At 46.4% G+C, this 22770-nt stretch overlaps 1 protein-coding gene and 1 long non-coding RNA gene across 3 annotated transcripts; one reads left to right on the top strand and one right to left on the bottom strand.

Moving 5' to 3' along the window:
- Window positions 1-428: 428 nt before the first annotated feature.
- On the bottom strand, window positions 429-21663 carry Rab5c (RAB5C, member RAS oncogene family). Of its 2 annotated transcripts, none has more exons than XM_015495700.2 (6): window positions 21507-21663; window positions 3970-4223; window positions 2822-2973; window positions 2281-2403; window positions 1310-1403; window positions 429-796 (listed from the first exon to the last, which is right to left on the bottom strand). In XM_015495700.2, exons 2-6 carry the CDS (start codon window positions 4133-4135, stop codon window positions 681-683), a joined length of 651 nt encoding a protein of 216 aa, XP_015351186.1. In that variant the 5' UTR covers window positions 4136-4223; window positions 21507-21663; the 3' UTR covers window positions 429-680. The 2 variants fall into 2 exon arrangements, with proteins under 2 accessions (XP_015351186.1, XP_015351187.1); XM_015495701.2 differs by lacking the exon at window positions 21507-21663 and adding an exon at window positions 20511-20535.
- Window positions 20817-22681, top strand: LOC125612716. Its single transcript, XR_007343192.1, has 2 exons — window positions 20817-21327; window positions 21883-22681. It is a non-coding gene; the product is annotated as an uncharacterized LOC125612716 (long non-coding RNA).
- Window positions 22682-22770: the final 89 nt, after the last annotated feature.

Raw genomic sequence — 22770 nt, 5'->3', positions numbered from 1 at the left:
CTTACCCACCCACCCCCAAATACTCATCATCGTGATTTGGTCAGAACAGGGCTCAGAGCCAGAGGTCAGGTGACCGAGGGTGGAGGGGTCATGGGCAATGGATGCGTGGCTGTCACAATGATGCTGCGGTTTCTCTCCCAGCTGGGAGTTGGGTGGGAAGGGGGCTGCAGCCTGATGACAGCCAGCCGAGGGCAGAGCTGCCTGTCCCCTTCCCAGCCCAGGGCCTGCCCACCACCCCAGACTAAGACCACTCCCAACAAGGTAAGGATGTGGATGCTCTTGCTAAGGCTGCTCTTCAGAAAGAGGGAAGGGAAGGGAAGGGAGGGGTAACTGTTCCAAGCCCCGACCCCACAGACAAGGGGGTGGGGGGCAAGAGCATGTGGCTACTACCAGCAAAGGACAAACTGGAGAGTATAGTAGAAACGGGGGAAGTGGGAAGAGCAGAAGATCATATATATTAAAAAAGTGACTTAAGACTTAAAATTGAATTAGTATTTGTACAGAAAGGTGCAGGTGGAATAACTCCCTCCGGCCTAGGATCAAAGTTATACGGAGAAATCATGGTGGACCCCTCCCCTGCCCCCGGTGGTGTCCCGAGTCGTTAAGTGCGATTGGTTAGAGTGGATTCCAGTCGGGTCATTCAGGCGGAGGAGGTGGGGGCAGTGGCAGGCAAGGGGGGCTCAGTTGCTGCAGCACTGGCTCCGGCTGGCTGGGTTGTTCTCCTGGAGGTTCACCCCTCGGGTCCCGCCTGGAGCACCAGCTGCATTCTGAGGCTCGTTCTTGGGAAGCTTCTTAGCTGTTTGAGAGAGAGAAAATGTAGCAGTAGGGCCACCCCAATACTCTCTGCCAACTGCACTGGAGCAGTCTGGTCCTTACCTACTAATCAGTGCTAACAAATGGAGGACTGCTGTCACCAAGTACATTTTGAGTGTTTCAGAAAACTGAGGCATAAGAGAAGTTAAATACCACAGAGCTCATTAGTGGTAGAGCCAGGAATGAACCCAGGCAGGATGACTCCTGAGTCAAGTGAGCTAAAAAATCCTAAGAAGGGGTAAAGGACAGCAATGGCAGGCTCTGAAATGGGTGGCAAGTGAAGAGTCAGGAAGTAAAATGTTCAAACTTTGCCTTGGGCTTCAGACAGTGCTCAGTTCTCTTACGTGTGGGAGTCAGATGGAAAAGACAATGAGTTTATCAGAACGTTAAAAAAAAAGTGCAAGTTCTGTTGAAGGGACCTCACAGACCCACTAGAGAATAGCACATAAGCAACATGCCTTTGGTGATGGTGGGAAGGGGACAAGAAGCAACTTACCTATTGCCATGAAAATTTCATTCACGTTCATTGCAGTCTTTGCTGATGTCTCCATGAACAGCAAACTGTTGTCATCTGCATAGGCCTGTGCTTCCTGATTCCCGACAGAGGCCAGAAAGAGGATGGAAAGGAAATGTTAGCAGGGGCTAACAGGGCCCCAGATAAAATCTTCACTGTTCACAGTCTTTACGTACAATAGAGACTGACTGGACAAATGCAGGGTTTTTAGGACTAAGCTCTCCTGCTCCAGGTTCGCCCTGAGGTATCTGCTCCACACTCCCGGCCCTCTTATTCCACATAGCATCGTAGCTCACCAGTATAAGCAGATGCCTTACTCTAGCTTCCCTAGGTCCATTCTGCATTCTTGCCCTTCAAAATCACCAGGCTTGGACATACTTCTAGGAAGTTATCTTACAAATACACTTGCACATTTGGGCAAAAGCACCAAAGTATGAGGATGCTACTTGTCATTACAAACTACCAGAAGTTATTACAAACTACCTAGAAGCCCATCAATTAGGACCTGGCCCAAAGAGAAATTAGAAAACACAGTATGTATAGCATACTCCCATCTATGTAAAGAAAGAGATTCACAAACATATGGACATTTCTGGAAAGAAAAACTGGGGAACTTCAGGGAAGAAAGGCTGAGTTTCTAAGGAGAAAAGACAGTGAATATATAAATTTTACTGTGTACACATATTATATGAAAAGAGGACTTCTTTATCAGGAAACTCAGTTCTTAAGATGAAATAAGAAGCTTCACTCATTCACAAACACACCCATCACCAAAGAAAAAGGACAAGGGAGAGGCAGGTGGCAGTTCCTCCAAGGCCCAAGGTTGAGCCATGGAGGAAAGGAGATGAAAGCTGCGTGCTGGTCCTTGTGTGGCCCTTTATACAGCCCCTGAACAACCCAGGGAGGCCTGATGGAGCTGGCTCACACATCCCCAAGTCCTGTCATTTCCCCACCTGGAACTCCACGGCTCTCTTGCTGGCCAGATCTGCCTTGTTACCCGCGAGTGCAATGACGATGTTGGGGCTGGCCTGCCTCTGTAACTCCTTCACCCAGTTCTTGGCCCGTGCAAATGTATCCTGAGGAGACAGGGTCAAAATGTCAGAGACAGAGGAGGCATTCTGCCCAGTGCCACTCATGAGTGAAGCTCAAGCTGGCAGAGCCAAGTTATCTAAGATGCCACCCCTAAAGATTCTGATGAGATGTCCCTAATTAACAGAGGAAATCTGCCCACATCCCACCCAAGAACAGAGGGCCAAAAGGCCTGAAATGGGGGCATTTATAGCCAATTCCTGGGGTTTCAAGATGAGGGCAGGGCTAGAGTTGTGGCTCAGTGGTAGAGCACTTGCCTAGCATATGTGAGGCACTGGGTTCGATTTTCAGCACTGCATATAAATAAATGAATAAATAAAGGTCCATCAACAACTAAAAAAAATAATAATAATAAAAATAAAAAATAAAAAAAGATGAAGGCAAGGAAGAAGAGAAAATCTTTACTGTGTTGGTGATGTCATAGACCACGATGGCAGCCTGGGCCCCCCGGTAGTACATGGGGGCCAGGCTGTGATACCGCTCCTGTCCAGCTGTGTCCCAGATCTCAAACTTGACTGTTGTGTCGTCCAAGCAGACAGTCTGTGTAAGGAAGGCCGCTGTAAGAGAGAAGGTAGTGTCACCAGGCAAGGATGGGTTAGAAGCTACCCCTACATATTTTCTAGGCTTTGGTACTCAGAAGCCAACTGTTGAGATGGGCACTTCCAGACACTCCAGATAGCCACTGCCCCCAGCTTGGACCCAGAGCCATTTCAGTACCCTGTGGCTTGATGTTCAGGGAACACAGGGAACCTAACAGGGGAACGTGAAGCACTTATGCATATGCTTCAAAGGAGGATACTCAGTGCTAGAATAGACAGCCTGGACACAGCACAGGATCCCAGACAGCTCTGTGTAGAAAGCTGTTTTCAATGTCTGCCCTCCCCCACCTACTAAGGGCCTTCGGCACTGCCCCACTTCCCCCTTTCCAGCTCTGGATGAATGTTGAAGGGGCAGCAGGAAGACTGCTGACATGGCTCATTTTGTTTCCAGCTGCCTGGAAATCTCCTACCACCCAAGAGAGCAGAGAAAGGGTGACTCAAGTCCAAGGCTAATCCTGGCTTCAAGTTTACAGTGACCACTCAGGTGAGAGGCTGAGTCCAGACCCTAACTCGCAACCTAAATACTGACCAATGGGGAATCGACAATATGCACTGAGCTCCACAGAGGGTAAACTTCAACTTCAGCAATGCCAACCTATTACCAGCTGACTCACCAGCCATTCCCATCTGGAAAGCAGGAGGGGCCAGGGCAGATACATTGCTCCTTTTAGTAAGAAGAACCTCATAGATCCAGAGCTAGCTTCTCCTTCCCTGAGTCCAGGTCAGCGGAAAAGGCTCAGCCAAGGCCACACAATAAAAAAGAAGCTGAACCCAGGTAACTCCTACTAGTCATGACATGGAGTCTAGCTACTAGATTCAATTCTAGGGGCTAATGAGAAAGAGGTGCTGCAATCTCAGACATATTTAGTCTCTGTGTGGAATCAGCTTCTCCTATCTAGGCCAAGGCATTTCTTTGGCCTCTCTGAGGTATCCCATTTCCCTGGGTCCACTCACCTCCAATTGTGCTCTCCTGATACTCATGGAATTGTCCCTTGACAAAGCGGAGGACGAGACTGGATTTGCCCACTGCAGACTCCCCTAGCAGAACCAGCTTAAACTGACAAATCTTGTTCCCAGCGGCTGGTCCGTTGGGCCGTGCTGCTCCTCCCCGACCCGCCATGGCCCGTCCCGCCGAAGTAGTACCAGTGAGCGTGGGGATGGGGGCCGGTGCTAGGCAAGGAGGCACTTAGTGGGGAGGGGGCCTCCAACTGCAGGGGAGAAATAAGAGGCATGGGGTTAGTTCTGAGACTAGCGAGCCCTTCCTAAATTACAGGTCATTCTCCTGCCCTTCCTGATGACTCAGCTAACTGCCTCCCTTCCCATTAATCCCAGCCCTTCAGCCCAGAGTCAGGACAGCACCTCACTAGGCCACCTATGGCAGCTGGATGACTCAAGTCAACAAGCTCTTTGGGATGTTAATAAGACCACAGCCTGCTCTGTGCAGAGCCAAGTAGATGGTGTGGCAGATGAGGGAGAGTACAAGGAGTGTAGGTAGAAAGTGTGTCACATAAGGTGCTCAGCCACCAGATGGGCATTCAGGACCAGGGCCTAACAGTGCAAGTTGTTATCAAAACAGCCAATGTTCTCCAGAATGAGCCATTCTCTCGGTCTGAGGTGGACTATGAACCTCTGTGCACTGGAATCAAAGCAATGTTTCCCCTCATTCTCTCATTGAGAGCCTGTTTCCCCAGTCCTCTCATTCTTGATGGGCTAGGAGTCTCACACACATTAAAAAACAAAACACACACGAAAACAAAACATACCAAAGCCAATGCTCTGCTGGCAGCCAACTGCCAGCTTTCCCTTTTAAATAGAGACCTCAATTTCATTCTCTATTGGCAGAGGCAGGGGTTGACACACAGAAAGAACAAGGGGAAGGCGAGAGGGGTGGAGGCAAACAAGGGACAACAAAACCTGCTCCCACAGGTCAGCAGCTGGTATTCTAGCCCTGACAGTCACTCAGTGAGCAATCACTCTTGAGTGACAGCTTCAGAGGCACAAACTTTTTATAAACTTTGGAACTGCAAAGAAAGATGAGAAACCTAACTCCAGAAGTCTCTAGAAGACTTGTACCCAAACACACTGAGAATATTTTATAAATGAGAACTCTGAGTAGTTGTTAAGTTCGGTTCAGTGTTTGGACCTGCAAAAGTTTTTATTAGATGCCCTTTGCAAAATGGAGTCCAGAGAGGAGAGAAAGGGTCAGGGAAAGCCCTGACCTGCCCCTGGGAAGGGGAGCATATTCCCTTAGAGTCAAGGGATAGGTGTGGATGAACAGGACATTTCCATGGGAAGCATATGATCTATGCCTGTGCAAACAGCTGATAGCAAAGAGCTGGCTTTTTTTCAGCCTCAAATCGTTTCCACATTGGAGTTCTCCCAGCGACTCATTTAAAAAGTGAGCTTCAGGAAGAGTGATTCACTAACCAGGAACAAGTTTCCTTTCTGAACAGTACCAAAGGTAAAGAGCTTTGAAATGGGGCCATGTCTTCCCCAAAAGTTCAAGGAAGGAAGTATGGGGGGGGGGCTCAATTGGTAACCAGAAATGCCATTTAAATATATCACAGATAAGATCCTTTCTCATTCCACCCCAATCAACAGCCAGGCAGGTCTGTGCTTTCTGAATCCTCGAGAACCTTCTTCATCAGGCTTACAGAAGTTCTAGGAACTCAAGAAGCACTTACTAAATGAAATCATTTTTAAAGACAGATAACATTTACTGAATAACTGCACAACTATTATCTCCTTTAAGCTTTAAAGGATCTCCTATTTTTGAGATAAATAACTTGATACTCAGATACTAAATGCCCTGCTCAAGGTCACACACAGCATACAAGTAAGAGAGCCTAGATGCAAACTTAGGTTGCTGCTCATACAAACTCATTTGTTATCACCCGCCATTCTTCCCGCTGTGGAAGAACAATGAAGGCAACTTCCACTCTGTTCTGGTTTTGAGTTGCAGAGTGAATGAGACTCTTTTTGGGACAGTACTTTTGCTGGCCCAGCCAGGTTTGGCTTGGTGGCAATCAGAGTGATTTTGCAGTCCCTGAGTACTCCCAAATAGTGGGAGGAGACATCCTAGGTCAGACACAGCAATAGCAACAGCTGGTTATTACCATGCATGCTCATGACACATAGTCCTATCTGGGCAATGTAATGTGGCTGGGTTCTAGACCAGGTATGAAGGAGTGGGGCAAGGGAAACAGGAAATTAAGTCCCTAATTCTAAAAAAAACTAAAGCAGCTAGGGAGCAACCAGCACCTACAAGCTGAGAAAAACAGAGGTAGCACATTTCCAAACCTGTCCAGATAGAATGTGATTTTTTAACAAGCCTGAGGGAAAGAAAAGCAAGTCTCATGCAGTGATTCTCAACCTCATCTATATAACAAAGCTATTTGTACGTCTGGTCCCTGGAGAGCCCACTATCCTCAAGTGCCACTGAAGCTCAGCAAGGGTTAGAGCAACTGGCACTAAGCAATGGATACAGGCACTAGCTTTGCACACTACAGGATGTGACTGTCTCCTGCCACTTCTGGGCCACCTCATAGAAGTCATTTGAGCTGAGTCTCACTAGTGCTATTAGTGACAAGACAAGGATAAGGGTTAATGAAAGCATCTACCGAGAGTCTTGTACATGTATTGTTGAATCATCAGCAGCTAATAACATTGACATGATCAATTATAATACTTTCTCTAAGACTACTGGTTAACAGACTCAGGCCTCCCCAGGGAACCAAGACAGGCTCCATCTGCCATAAACTGACTGTTGACATGTTCTTCCTGCTCACACTGATCCTGCCTTCCAGAGACACCTGAGCACGCTCTTTTTTTATTTTTTGGTGGTTGGGGACGGGTACTGGGGATTGAGCCCAGGGGCGCTTTATCACTAAGCTATATCCCCAGTCCTTAAATTCTTTTTTGAGATACTCTTGCTGAATTGCTGAGGGTCTTGCTAAATTCTTGCCTCAAACTGGTAATCTTTCTGCCTCAGCCTCCCAGGTCCCTGGGATTATAGGCATATGCCACCACACTTGGCAGACCCAGCATTTTTTTACAGTCTGCTGCCTCATGGTTTTCCTGGCCCCACTTACTGATCACATGAGCAGTGGTGTCCAACCTTTTTAGACAATAAAGCACTAAGGAAGATGACTTTGCCAATGGGGACCTGGAGATATGAGGGTAATTAAGTCAGGTAAAGGTCAGACCCAGGGCCCCAGGAAGCCTTAGCCCTTCTTTCCCAAGATTGGGAAACTGAAGACATTTCTCTGCCAGGTAGCAAAGGTGAAGGAATTCATACTCACATACTGAGCTGTCCTGCCTCCCGAGAATAGAAATCTTTGCTCTTGAACTCATGGTAAAAATTACCTATTGTTACAACTCAAGTTTTTAAAGCAGTTTTTTAAAATGACATAGTAAAAGTAGTCTTAGAGTCAAAAGTCAAATTCTCCTAAAGACCTAAAGGCATAGTCAAAGTTGCCTATAAGACACAGAAGGGGCCAAAGATCTCTCCCCTCCTCCAAGTATAATGGTAGCAACTGAGCATCAGGCCTACAGCAAGACTCTCCTTGTTGTGCCCCACTTCCCTACCCTCTAAACAGAATCCTGGTTGGTTCAGCAGCCCCTGCAAATGGGCACCAGTCCCATTCTCACATCGTCCACAAGAAAAGCGACAGAGTGCAAGGACTTAGGGGTACCCTATTCAGGGTGTCTTTTCCAATGGTGCATGTGAGAGGGCAGAAGGGATATGAACTCCTAAACACTGGTTCTATGCACAGGCTGCTCTGGGGATGAGAGTGACTAGAGAAAGAAAAGAAGAAATAGTAGGATATTGTTCTTTCATGCTCTGGAGTTTTCTGTACTTTGGACACTAGAAGTACTTTGATCAGTGCTTTTTAAACTTTTTTCATCAGAATCACCCAGAGTGTTCAGAAAAAAACACTGGCCAACTAAACTGGTCACTCTAGAGAAAGAGTCCAGAACCCAGTGCTTTCTTTCTTTCATCTATCCATCCATTTTTTGGGTAGGGAGATGGATACCAGGTATTGAACCCAGGAGTGCTTAACCACTGAGGAACATATATTCCTAGCCTTTTTTGTATTTTATTTAGAGACAGGGTTTCCCTGAGTTATTCAGGGCCTTGCTGAATTGCTGAGGCTGGCTTTGAACTCAAGATCCTCCTGCCTTAGCCTCCAAAGCGGCTGGGATTATAGGCATGTGCCACCACACCTGGCTCATCCATTCATTCTTGGGGCTTAACCGAGGGGCACTTTACTACTGAGCTACAACCCCAGACCTTTTTATTTTTTGAGATCCTCCTGCCTCAGCTCTCCGAGTTACTGGAATTACACCAAGCCTGGCAAGAACTCGATGTTTTTAAAATAAGTTCCCCAAGTGATCTTAAGTAGCTGATTTAAGTATTGAGAGCTTTGATAAAGAAATATGTAATCCAGGATAGAAAGGCACTCTGATCAGTGTCAAGGACAATACATGGCATCAGATTGGGGTGGGGTCTTGATTTCACTCAACAATGAAGTCTTCAAGACACCAGATACTGCTGGAAAGTCACCCGTCCCCAGTCTCCATTAGAAATAATCACCTTTTGCGAAGCACAGTGGCGCATACCTGTAATCCCAGCAGCTCGGGAGCCTGAGGCAGGAAGATCTGGAATTCAAAGCCAGTCTCAGAAACTTAGCCAGACCCTGTTTCTAAATAAAATATTTAAAAAGGGGCTGAGGACATGGCTCAGTGGTTGAGAACCCCTGAGTTCAATCCCAGTACTAAAAAGATAAAAAGAAATTTTCACCTTTCCATAATCTATGAAGTCACCCACTATTTTTAAAATATCTTTTTAGTTGTTTTTTTTTTAAATATTTATTTGAGTTGTAGTCGGACACAATACTTTATTTTATTTATCTTTATGTGGTGCTGAGGATCGAACCCAGGGCCTTGCACTTGCTAGGCAAGGGTTTTACCGCTGAGCCACAACCCCAGCCCTCTTTTTAGTTGTTGATAGACCTTTATTTTATTTATTTATATGTGGTGCTGAGAATCGAACCCAATGACTCACACATGCCAGGCAAGTGCGATACCGCTGAGCCCCAGCCCTACCACTACATACTTTTTATCCTTCCTGGTAAAAGGGTGAGCAATTCCAGCTGATGGGTGTCTCTTGTGCTTCCTGTTTGCTTAAGAGACTTCCTCTAACTCAGAAAGCCAACACTGCCTGGATAGTGAACTGATTAGGGAAACCAGACTGTTGACCAGAGGGTGGGTGGAGACTCTCTCAAGGTTAGCTGAGGGTAGCTTGAGAACCAGTGACCCACCCAGGGCCCCCTGGAGGTCATTCTTGTCAGCAACTTCAGCTATACTTTCCTCCAGAAAAAAGCATTCCTGAAAATATTTAACACGTAACATGGAGCTAGAGAAGGCCACAGCAGAAGCAAACTTGTTAGTTTATAGAAAAGGAAACACAGGATATAGAGGGAGAGGCAGAGAGGTTCAAAGGCAATATTAAAAGGAAACTAAATGGAGCCAAGGTTCTGCAAATGCTCCAAAGGCTCAGATTAGCTGAAGATCACTGACCTATAGACTTAAGACCACAGCTCTTCCATGCAAAGGAATACCACCACTGCCGGCACACAGAAAGAGAGGAGAGCCTCCCAGTAGGACAACCCTGGCTTCTAGCTGGTCACAGACGCAAAGGTAAGAAAACTCTGAGGCAACAGAAGCCATCTTAGGTATCCACACACCCAACCAGCAGGATACTTGGGAGGCTACACCTGATTTGTTTCAAGTCCTGGCTTCACTGTTGCTCATTTGTGTGACCCTGGCCAAGTCATACAAGGGATGGCTTCTTATCGACAAAATGATATTATTTAATACTAATTGCACTGGGTTGTTGTAAAGGTTAAATGAAACAACACATAGTGTTCAGCATAGTATTAGGCTGAGGGTAAGGTTCCAACAAGTGGTAAGAGTATTAGACTACCGGCTAATTAACTAGTTTTGACTCATTGGTTGAAGGAGCTCAAAAGGGTCTTAAAGACCTAATCCTATCCTTGCCAATTACAGAAAAGGAAATGAAAGTGAGGCAAGGTGACATAATCAGGGTTACACAGCCAGTTGGTGGCAGAGCCCAAGCCCAAGATTCATAACTCAGGCAAGGCTCCCCTATCAGAAATACAGAGAAAGCCCCCAAGAACATTAACAATGTCTATTACTACATCTACTAAGAATTAAATCTTAGTAGATGGGAATTTGACTTTCTATGGATACTTCGTAAAATACTGCTTCTAGCAGGGAAAACACGCATTTCTATCAAACTAAAAACAAATAAAACAAAAAAATCCATTCTGATGAATGGAAAGGTTCTGTATCTTGACTTTAGAGGATGCAAACAAATGCAAAAATCCATCAAGCTGTACACTTAAGATCTGTAAATTCTTGGCTGAACTGCAGTGGCCTACACCTGTAATTTCAGCTACTCAAGAGGCTGAGGCAGGAGGATTGTAAGTTCAAGGCCAGCCTCAGCAACTTATCATCTTAGACCCTGTATCAAAATTAAAAATTAAATAAAAGGGCTGGGGATGTATTTCAGAGGTAGAATGCTCTTAGGTTCAATTCCTAGTACTGGGAAAAAAAGAAAAGTGAACTTAACTTGTATATATGTAAGCTACATGTTAATAAGAGGTTAAAAAATGCTAATGGTATAAAATTTTGCATATAACAATAAAAATTAAAGCTTAGAATTGATACTAATCTATTCTAGCTTCCCTGCATATAAAATATTTTCTGCCTCCTCTTTAGTATGAAAAGATATAGAATAATATTAAAGATAATAAAAAAGATGATGCCTAAATTAGATGACCCAAAGAGAACAAAGGTACCCAAATGTTAAAAGTAATGGACAAGATAATGGGATTACCATAAAAATATGATTATTGCATATATATTTTTGGATTTAACTGTGGGCTGAAGAATTTTACAATTGTTTCCTGAAAACAAAACAAAACAAAACAAAAAAGCGCTAATATTTATTGTCTTTTTCAAGGAGGAGAAAGAGGTTACATTGTGATGCTTTCTGCTCCCCCACCAGTCAAGAGTATCTACAGAAGAGAAAAAGGTTTAGGGGCTAAAGGGGTAGAATCAAAGACAGTGGCACCCTCCTGCATAAGCATGACTGTGGCACTGCTACACATAGGGCCTGCATCTCACCTGGAGAGTGTAGCAGAAGTTTGGTTCCGGAGGCCAGAGGTTGAACAGCTCAGGTTGAGATCCAGCGAGGACTCTAATGGGAGCTGGGACTCACTCCTCACACCAGTAAGCAATAGGCTCAGGGGAGGAGGCAGCAAGAGAAGAAAGGGGTGCTGCCTTTACAAAGCCACAGAAGGACTCTTTCTGGGGTAAGGGAAGTAACACTCAAGAAGGGACACTCAAGGTGAGTTGGGTCCCCTACAACTAGGACAGGCTCTTGAACCTCCCCCCAGCCTACTCAACTCCCTTGACTGGGATTAGTTCCAATTCATTCCACCCCTACGTTTTTAAATTTTTTTTTTAAGTTGTGGATGGACACAATACCTATATTTATTTATATATGGTGCTGAGGCTCAAAACCAGTGCCTCACATATGTGAGGCAAGCACTTTACCACTGAGCTACAACCTCAGCCCCCAATTCATTCCCCTTTTAATGATAAGACTTCTGAGGCTGAGTGTCTAGACTTCCACATCACAATGAGGCCCCCGGGAGTTCCGGAGAGGCCCAGCCCAGACCCCAAATTCCTCCAACACCAGCAAAAGGGGCCAGTGTGCAGGGGTACCAAGGGGTGTAAACCCTGGAAACACATCACCAAATGTCTAGAATGAACCTGGAGCTTTGCCAGGAATTAGCCAGGATGGAGTACAGCCAGCTCTCATAGCCATTTTCCTAGTGTAAAAGGCATGTTGGATCTCTCCAGACAGATCCTAAGCTGAGTTAGGTAGAAACCACCCCTGAGGCAGCAACCCCCAGCTTCCTGCTCTAGCAAGAACTCCAAGAAATCCTTTCTTGATCTCCAAGCTGCTTTCTCAGCTGAACATAGCAGCTGGGTTCCCTGGAGAGGCCCAGAGAGGCAGAGTCAGCGGTAACTTTCAGGCGAGGATGGAAACCTCCAGTGCCTGCTCCCTCTCATGCATGTGCTGACGAGGCTTGGTCAGTGTGGTCTGCCCATACTGCCCAGGAAGGGCCCCATGGTTCATGGGCAGCTCGATGATCCTCAGTCATGGGCACTGTAGACCAGCAGAGGATCCAGAGGCTTGGATGGCAGTACAGCAAAGCAGTCTGACAGGCAGGTGACCGTCACAGCTGTACCAGTCAAGGATCATTTGTCCTACCTACTGATTTCTGAGACACTCCTGAGACAATTATCCCTAATGAGGTCTCCAACTCTGCACACCTTAGACAGTCTGGCTGTGGTAGATTCTCTGCCCCAAACACAAGCTCAACTTGAAATGTGGCACTTTCCACAGCACAATGTCCACACATGTCCAGGCACAGGGCACGGGGCGGGGGTGGGGAGAATGGGACTGCAGCTGCACGGTAACTTGTACTCTGCCAGCTAGCTCTTCCCCTGCCAGTGCCAGATGAGATGCTAAGAAAACGGGCCAAGGCGCTTCCCTGGCTCCAACACACACTTGCTGTTGTCCCAGGATGGGCAATGCATCATCTAGATGCCCATCAGGATGGATGTGGGATTCCTGCTGATCCACAATTCTCACAATGAACTTGTATCTGTTTTGCTTGTGCAGTCACTACTTGGGACATTCCTAATTGGAATCTCCTCAGTGCACAGCTTGTCTTCCCCTGTCTTGGGAGGGCCTCTGCAAGGGCCAGGAGTGTCAACAGGACAGCTGCCACTATTACTGGCACTCCAGGCCCAGCAGGACTCCAAGAACCTTTGCTGAAAGCCAGGGTCACTGGCAGCACCTGTTCCCCCAGCCACTCACACCAACAACTGATACCTCTCACAAACCATTCCTGTCTTTACAAGCAACAAAAGCAAGCTTGCTTAATTAAATCACTGCCCTCTTTGTTTCACCCTGAGCTCCTCCACAGAGAGCTGAGGTAAAGTTTGGGAGGAAAGCAAGGGGAAAAGAATCAGGTATCAGATCCCAGCAAGCCAAATTTCTCTTGCTCAGACACCACACACACTGTGGTCAGAGGCTGCCCAGCTAACAAGGTCAAAAAGTTCAGAGATCAGAGGGACAACGGCTGCTCTCAGAAGCCTGGACACCAAAGAACATTATTTCTGACATACTCTTCTTTCTTAATTTTGGCTGAACAAAATGTAGAAATGGTGCCAGGTAAAAAAAATCAGGCATTGAATGGGTCTAAACAAGATTTGATGAATGAATCATACTTCTGCTTCCATGGCCCCAAATTTTCATAAGACTCCTGTAGGTGATCAAAGCTGGGAGAACTTGGGTTGAAAGTGAGAAGGCAAAAGAACCTAAGGGTACTATTGCATGAAAAGGACCCACAATACAAAATCCCCAGAGGCTGGACTGTGGGTTTTTCTTGTTTTAACAGAAAATAACATCAAGCCTGACACACTGTGGCTGCTCATAAACATGGTGAACTGAGCAGGTGATACAGGGAGGCCTGGGTAGAGTAGAGGGGGCAGCTGAGGGCTTACATACATGTCCATTTGCCAACTTGGACCCTCCAGGGAAGCCACAGGTCAGCTGAGAAGATGCCTCACTTACTCTTGCACAACTTCTCAGGCCCTGACACACAGGGGTTAAGAGTATCGTCAGACAAACTTCATCTCAAGTGCTGAAGCCACCAGGCTGGACTTGTGTTGTGTCACTGAAAGCACCTAAAAAATGGAGAGACCAGCACCCTGGCCTGCCAGGGTTGCCGGGAAGATGGTGCTCTTAGCTGAGGGGGCTACAGCAGCACTCAGTAGTGCTCGCCGGCCAGGGGCAACCCTGCCTCCCAGTCCCTGTGAAGCAAGTGGATATCTCCATCCTCATGTTCAGACATCCTTCCACATTCCTTTCACCTCCAGTTTCCCTGGACCCCATTCTTCAGTGGTCCTCCTTTGAAGAGAATGTGGAATAGGACGTCTTTCACCAGTTTTCTAGAAGATCCAGTATCCTGTCAACAACTCAATCTTGAATTCTCTGGATACACCCCAAAGGCCACAAGAACAGAGGAGGGAACCACCATCACTTGACAAATCAGTACTGAGTTGAAGCCCCCAACCAGGCAAATCATGACCCCCTTTAAAAAAAAAGGGGGGGGAACCACCACACAAAGCATCTTGAGCCCCAGTGCCCTTCCTTCCATCTCAAAGCCTCTTTCAGGAAAAGGAAGAAGTAGTTCAGTTGCGGGGGGGGGGGGAAGGGGGGAGAAGAATAGGGCAGCTGACGAAGAAACCAGAGTTCCTTTTAAAAACTAGGCTAAAACGCTCGAGGTTTGGAAATTGGCGTCATTCATCACCACAGCAGTCTGAGCAGCTCACAGAGCAATTTGATGACTAGGAGCACAGCCAGGGTGAGAGAGGCCACCCACGCCCTCCTCCATGCCTGGGACGCTTCTGACAGAGCCACCTGAAGGGGACACACACAGAGCTATGAATAGAAGGCAAGAGGCTTGTAAGCCAACTCCTGTTAAGATCTGGAGTTAGTGTTCCAGTAGGCTCAAGTTACACATCTTCAGAGGGTGACGGTACAACAGAAGGATTTAAGCTATTCAATGATTCAGGATCACAGCTCAAAGTGACAGCCTGCCCTGAGCCTGCCTGGAGCCACAACACTGCACAAACCCTCCCAAAGGGGAGGTCTGTTTTTGAATGGCAGCAAAAGGGTCTAGAACGTGGAATTTCATATGGAATCTCAGACCCAGAATGTAGGAAGGTTTGGCTGGAGAGCTTAGTACTTGAAATAGAGAATGATTATATATCCTCACACGTTCTCTTCCCAACTGGATAGTAAACTCCAAAGTAAATACCACATCTGACCATTTTTGGATCAGATGCAGCATCAGACTGGGGTACAAGGAGAAGGATATATGTGAGCAGAGGAGCGACAGCCTGCTGGAGGGACCAACTGCCAGGACTGGAGTTGATTCTCACAGTATTCCCAGGTACCTTTCTACCTTACCACTCTCTGGAGTCTCCAGTGACTATGACTAACCATCACAAGAAGGAACAACTTGAACCCATTCACATAACTCTGTATCAGCAAACTAGAGAAACTGTTCACTAAAAAGGTAATGGCTTTGGAAAGTCAGCTGATTCTAGGGCTGGGGCAGGAAATACACAAAGAGAATCTTACAATACCAAAAAGTAAGGAAATACTGAAAAAAACAAAAACAAAAAACCTCACAGTGATAGAGTAGGTTAAAGGCAGCTAGAAGTGCAACTATTGGTCAAAGCTGGAACAATGTGAGCAATAAAAGAAAGCAGGATTGTATTATAAATCAAAGTGTAAAATAAGTATCTGTGAATCAATACTGATATATAAATAATTGAAAAAATAAATGAAGGAGAATAGACAGTTCTTGTTTAGAAGAATTTAATAATTCATGTAGTTACTCCACCCATAAGGAGGAGGGCTTAACTCCCCTCTCCTTAAGCGTGGGCTACAAGTACTGATGTCCTTCCAAAAAATACAGCAGGATGCGAAGGGGCTAACTTTACAGTGAACACAGGGAAGAAACCTGACAAACATCACCTCAGCCAAAGTGATCAAGGCTGACCTAGACCGTGATAAGTCACATTGACTATGTGCCCTTGATGGGATGGTGATGAAAATGGCACTTTAGGTCAAAAGTCTTCTCCCAAACACTCCTAACCACCCCAGTCCAATCATAAGGAAAACATCAGCAAATCCCAATCATGAGACATTCTACAAGATACCTGACCAGTACTCCTTAACACTACCAAGGTCATAAAAACAAGGAACTTTTGAGAAACTATCAGCTCAGGGGAGCTTAAGGAGATGTAACAACTAAATGCAGTGTGGGCTCCTAGAACAGAAAAAGGACAACAGATAAAAACTAAGATCCAGATGAAACATGGACTTTAATGTACAGAGCTAACGCAAGATACTAATAATGGGAAACTGCATGTGGGGTTTGTGAGAAAACTCTGCACTATCTTTCTAACTTCTACAACTATTCTGAAAGAAAAAGTTTATTTATTTATTTTTTTAAAAGGGATGTACACACCTGATTCCAGTTATTAAGGAGCCTGAGGCAGGAGGATCGAAAGTTTCAGGATAGCCTGGGCAACTCTACAAGACCCTACCTCAAAATATTTTATTTTGGGGGACTCAGTGGTTGTGTGCCCCTGGGTTCAGTTCCCCCTGCTGGGAAAACCAAACAAAAAAGGGGTGGTGGCTTATCTTGTGACAAAATGATATCCAAGGATAGCAGTTATCAAAAACACACATTCCTAAAGATGAGTTAATTTGACAAAGGGGAGGGGTAAAAGGGATGTGCAGAAAGTAGGGTTGGTGGGAACCAGACCGACAGTCTAGAGGTGAGCAAAGGATTACACCAAATACCACAGACTTAGGAGTGTGGAGTCCAAAGGCCACACCCATGGAATACTCAAGGGAAGCTGCTCCCACCACCTACTGCTGCCACCACTCTTTTCTTTTTGCAATGCTAGGTATGGTATCTAAGGCCTCACACAGGCTAGTCAAGACCCTACCACCAAGCTACACTCCCAGTCCTGCCACCACTTGCTTAAGACCAGCCTCTCAAGATCAAGCTCTGTGCAGACATGCAGAATAGCACCTGTGGACAAGAGTGAAATTTACTTGCACCAAGCTTTGCTAAGTGATGACCTGGGTCGGTGCTGCCTCACCACACACAACTGCAGAAGTACACTATGTTCTGTGCTGCTACCAGATCCAGAGCCATACCCACCCTCTCCTATTTAAACCCAACACCGGAAATGGAAATTTGGAGAGCTCTACCCTGAGGAAATTTGGTTTGTGACATGCCCAACCCCCATCATCTGTCCTGATAATCCTTTTTTACCTGTTTGCTCTCTGAACATCTGTGAGCAACATTCTGGAGAACGGACTAAAGATGGAGTTCAAGCTGAGAATCAGATGAATGTAAATCTGGATCCCAGGTTCACCACATCCAAGTTAAGTGAGATCATGAAGGGTGTGATGAAGGAAGTGGGCAGGCATGTGCCTCAAGGGCAGGTTTGGATGTCTGCCCTTCCTTTTAATGACTCCATAGGGGGTCTACTATGCAGAGTACCATGCTGGATACTGGCCACACCAAGATAAAGTAGAAGATCTGTGCCCTTAAAGGGTTCACACACCATAAAAGGAGGTAAACAGAAGCAGGAGACAGTAGTAAAAAGAAAGTCCATGGAGGAGAAAAGCCCTTACCTCCTTGGGACTTGGGAGAACTTCACTAAGGAAGTGATAGGCAAGCTGAGCTTTGAGAATAAAGTGGAGAGAAGCAGCTTCCAGGCAGATGAGATGGACAAGAGCTTTCCAACCAAAGGAAACAGTATACATCCAGCCCAGAAATTCGGCAAGGAGAGGCTGTGTTGCATAGTGATCTAAGTATACACTCAATTCTAATCCTACCTCTGTTACTTACCCAGTAGTTCTCCACTGTAAGGTGGGGATGAAAAACACATCCTACTTCCTGGGGTTGTTATGAGGATAAAATGTGTATGCTTAAGGCCCAGAAGAGTGACTGTCACACAGTAGCAAAGCTTAGTTTAGCTTTAATTTATATTATTGTCTCTGCATACAGGAGATGGGACTATTTACTCTGAAAATAAGTTTCTTATACTGCCAGGCTATAAATGTAGAGGACTCCTTCAAAAAATATTCCAATTCTCTTCTGCCAAAGTTCTTAGAAGCATTATCACTTGAATTTGGGGACATCCTACCTCAAGCACTGCTTCTGAAGCAGCTCCAACAGAAGTGCCCTGACTGGAGCCAGGGGAGGAGAAATACAAATCTCAGGAATTTGAGAATCAAACCCAAGCAACCTGCTACTTCCAAAATATTGTCTTCAAGTTTCCTGTTTTAGCTTAAATTTATGCAAACTTTGCATTCCAATCTAGAATAGATCCAGGATGCTTTAATATGAAAATGCTTATAACTTAAGACTGAAGTTTCTAAAAGATGCAAAACCTTATCTAGTCAGTGCTTCTGAGCATTCACAGCAGGTGAACTCAGGAGGTCTGAGAATCCCAGTGAGAGAAGTGCAATGATTGCCTTAGCATTCTCTTCTGGAAAATGGGAACGCAACCCACATTAGTTCTATTCAATATCTACATAAGGAGACAATATGTGAAACTATCAAGCAAAGTCCTAACCATAATAGCAGACATTTGGTACTAGTAGTAAATCAGAATTCTAGGGATGAGTTACTTCAAAATCCCAGCTACCTGCCAGAGGCAACTGCTATTTTGGGAGCTTCTGTTCCACATCCAGCACTGGACTAGCTCATTTACCCTTTGTCTTTTTTTTTTAATATTATTTTTTAGCTTTAGGTGGACACAATATTTTTATTTTACATTTATGTGGTGCTGAGGATCGAACCCAGTGCCTTGTGAATGCTAGGCAAGTACTCTACCACTGAGCCACAACCCCAGCCCTTACCCTTTGTTTCTAATTTTGCAAGATATTTAGTATTCCTGTCTTATTGGAAGAAACAGGCTCAATGAGGTCAAGAAACAAGCCTAAGGTCACACAACTGGTAAGCAGGGGAGTCAGGATGAGAATTCAGTTCTGGCCAACTCCTAAGCTCTAGCACCTTTCATACCACCATACCACCACTGCTGACTAGGAAAAAGTTACAGGAAGGAAGTTTTAAGAAGTATTTGTTTGGTGGGGATGAATTTAAATTTGTAACCTAATTCTATTTCCATGTAAATTCTAGTGAGAGGAGCAAACAGTAGGCAGCACCAAAGGGAAATGAGAGGACCAATCTCAGGCCAGCTCTGCTGGTTCCCTAGTCCTCAGCCTTGCCCAGTGGGACCCCCCGGGGTCCATTCACTTTTACTTTCATTTTCTAGCCATCATGACTTTCACTCACGTTCCCAGGAAATTAATGGCATGCAGACATCAGGAAACTCTTGGGCCCTGAAGGGTACTGGCTTGGGACTCCTAACAGTCATACCCTCCAGAGGCAGAGCAGAAGAGGTTCAAGAAAGAGGACAGGAGGATGGAATAAAGGTAGGGGAGGAAAATGGAAGCAAATGAAGAATGCCAGTGATGAGGAAGGCTAAAGGTAAAGAGTATGCACTTGTGCCCCTGCTTGCTCACCCTGCATGTTCATTCATTTAACAAGCAGACCAGATGGGAAGAGGGCCTGCTATTAGCAAAGATGGGGTCAGATATGATCCCAAGCCCTGGCCCAACCACTTCTAACTATACAGTCTAGGCAAACTGCTTAAGTTCCTTGAGCATCATTTCTAAGGTGAGGACACTCACACACACCCCTATCTCGAGGTCACTCAGAAGCAATGTATGTGAAAAGAACTCTGTAATTTTACAATAATTTATAAATATTAGTTGTTACAGTCCCCCTATAAGCAAACACAAAGGTAGAAAAAGGCCAACTAGATGTGAGAGGCAAGAGGGGAAGAGAGAAGCAGCCTCAGAAAGGGGGGAGGGGCTTCTATCCCACCAGAGCCTGTCTCCTCCTACACAACAGTGTCAGATCTATTGGGATTCTACAAGTTCTGAATGCCAGAGGCAGCTGCATAACCACCCAGAGCTCTAGTCTCTCTCAAAGGGAGAGTTTCTCCTTCTAAAACCTGTTTCAGAGTCTGAGGACTCTTGAAGAGCTCCATTCCTGATGAGGTAAGTTTAGCAGAGTCTCTCTGCCCCTCTCTCTCAGAGGCACATGCTGACTAGATCAGAGAAACTAGGCTGATGGAGGGAGTCTCTAGTGAGGCCACAAGGATATAGAGATTGTAACTCAACTATTGACCCTAATAAGAAATGGTTTGTCTAGTAAAAAGAAAAATAAGTGCATCACAGGTCAAGCTCCAAATATTATAAGAATTAGACATTTGCAACTAGCCAGAAATAGTCAAAAAGGTCAAGGAAAAAACTTTAGCTTTTTAAGTAGTATCCAAGGATGGTTAAGGCAGCTACTGACAAGCTACAGCGATTCCTAAGGATTGACTGGCTTTCCTTTCCTTCCTCCACTGTAAATAGCAAGGGTCAGGCATGGCTTCAGAGTAAGGCTACCCCTCATTAAGGTATTCTGGTCTGTACTTTGGTCATGTAAGAAACTTACAGCTTGGTTTGAGACACAGTCAATTCACACACAGGATCATATAGCAATACGATACATAGTTGGGGGGAATCAGCAGTTTCTAGCATATATGAGAAGTCCTTTGGCTACAAAAAATTGGTGCATTAAGAGTCTAAAGCTGCCACTGTCATTTCAACTTACTCCTCTGTAATAAGTCCAAGCCCAAAAGGGATTAGAGAGAGACTTTGGTGTGGCACAGACCTGTTGCACTGAGTAGTCTATGTGTGTTGGGGGGAGGTGAGAATGGCAAAGAGATGGACCCTCAATTCCAGACTCCTCATGTTTAGTCTCTTGCCTATAGATCAGCAGACAGCAGTCCCAGGAGGAGCAGTCCCTCTGAGGCAGCTTGGAAACCACTCACATGCTCTGGGAAGACAGGGCTGAGCCTGGAGCAAGGAGGTAGGAGGAAGGGAGAGAGAAGATAATGAATGGGCAGATCCACCCTGATCTGTGATCTGTACTAGGATTGAGCAAAGCTCAGCTAAATTCTTCAGAGGCAGGAAAAGAGAGAGAAATACCCAGAGAACAACATAACCAGAGGACAGGGCTGGGGGCCCAGGGAGTAAAATCAGAAGACAGTTCATTCCTAATTAGTGACCCAGAATTCAAACTCTGCTGAGGTCCTGGTTGGCTCACTCTGGCTTGAGGAAGGAAGGAGCAGTGGGAACGCAACATACTTCTGTGAGTGTGGACCGGTCTCACTCAGACCACCCCTCCACACCCCACCCCACCCCACCCCCGCCGCCTAAAGGAANCCCCGCCGCCTAAAGGAAATCAAGATAAAATTCTTCCAGGGCTGAGACAACTGTTCTTTGGGGGGACGCGGGGAAAGAAAACGACGACAGACAGCACTTTCTGCTGCCTCTAAAAGAGAAGGGAGACAGGTTCCTTCATATCTGGCAAGGACCCTCCAGTTTTCGGAGCAGGGGGAGCGGAACTTAAGGTCCCTCTCTCCCATAACTGAACTGGACAGGCCAGAGAACCGCAAAGATTTCCCTAAGGCCCACGCGAAGGACAGGTAAGCGAAGTAAAGAAGGGCTCCCCTTTTGGCCCGACGCCTGGAGAGCCCCTTAAGAGGGGGCTACGGGTCGGGGGAGGGGTCAGTATCCCCTTAAGCTGGGGTTGGGCGGGAGGAAGCGGTGCCCGGGAGAGGCTTCAACGCGGGTGAGACAATAGTTCTGGGACAGGCACACTCACCGCGGCTCCGGGGCGGCGGCGTTACTTGGGGGCCTGGGCTCGGACAGACTCCGCTCCTCTCCCCCCCGGCGGTGTCCCAGGCTCCGGCCTCCACTTCCGCCTTTCAGCCGCTCCGGATCCGGATCTCCACCTCCGCCCCGCCCCTCCATGCTCTCAAGTGACTGACAGGGCGGGGAGACCAATGGGAGGCACTCATGGCCGACCCACAGGCGAAGCGGGAGGGGGCCGCGGGAGAGGAGGGAGGGCGAGCGCGAGAGGTGGCGGGACTTGTAGTTCGCGGCGCTGGGAGAAGCCGGTGGCTGCCTGGGACCTAGGCTTAGGGTGTATTCCGCTGCCGGCGGGGCGGAGTCAGACCAGGCCTGTTAACCGGTTCCAGGCACCCAGAGGGAAGGCGGATGGTGGAGCACTGGAAGAGGACAGATGGAAAGGAGAAACATGCTATGAATGAAAATGTACAAGAGGCCTCGTGTACCAGCCCTATGCACTCACTAACCCGGAGAAACCCCTGTTCGTACTTTGCAGCCAAGTCAGCTCTAGGAATCCGATTTTGGAACATTCAGTGACTGGAATGACGATGGAAGTTTATAGGAAAAGTTTTCTGGAAAATACTAGGTGAGATCAAAGAGAGAGCTTCTGCCACCTCGCAGGCATAAAAACCTCCTACTTTGGCCCAGCTTAGCTTCCGATCACAGATCACACTAGGATTCCTGCCTCTCCCCACGCCCAATCAGAACCAGCTCTTCTCTGATGCCAAATACAAAGAAACAGACAACATTTGCCCCTGCACTCTCCATCCATTAATATGGACTAGAACCCATCTCCCCTACCCCATATGGATCAGGACTATTTCTACTTCTTCTGCTCCCCTCAATACAGATTAGGACCATTTCAGCTTCTGTTCACTCCCTCCCTCCCAACATAGGCCAGTGCCTCCTCTGCTTCTGCATTTCATCAGGGACATTACGCAAAATCTGTTTGGAACCAAAGCCCACCCGAGACACGGTGGCCATTGTGTCTATGACCCTAGCTAAAACAGTCATACTCTGGAGCCTGAGCTGGAGAATGGAACTAGGACAACCCCCCACAAGTTTGTGCCCACACCTTGTTCCATCTGAGTGTCTTGGGTTTTGTTTGTTTGTTTTGTTTTTTGATTATTATTTTTTTTTTTACACAAATGGAGCACAACTTTTCATTTCTCTGGTTGTACATGATGTAGAGTCACACCATTCATGCAATCATACCTGTATATAGGGTAATAATGTCC

This window comes from Marmota marmota, unplaced genomic scaffold (assembly GCF_001458135.2).
Source record: "Marmota marmota marmota unplaced genomic scaffold, marMar, whole genome shotgun sequence".
Lineage (NCBI taxonomy): Eukaryota > Metazoa > Chordata > Mammalia > Rodentia > Sciuridae > Marmota > Marmota marmota.
The sequence above is the reverse complement of the archived record's forward strand: the minus strand, read 5'-3'. Positions and strand labels throughout refer to the sequence as shown.

Coding starts and splice junctions, on each gene's coding strand:
- Rab5c (XM_015495700.2), bottom strand. CDS start 4,135: ATGGCGGGTCGGGGAGGAGCAGCACGGCCCAACGGACCAGCCGCTGGG. Junction 2,974..3,969: donor TCAGGAGAGCACAATTGGAG/GTGAGTGGACCC, acceptor TCTCTCTTACAG/CGGCCTTCCTTACACAGACT. Junction 797..1,309: donor TGAAATTTTCATGGCAATAG/GTAAGTTGCTTC, acceptor TCTCTCAAACAG/CTAAGAAGCTTCCCAAGAAC.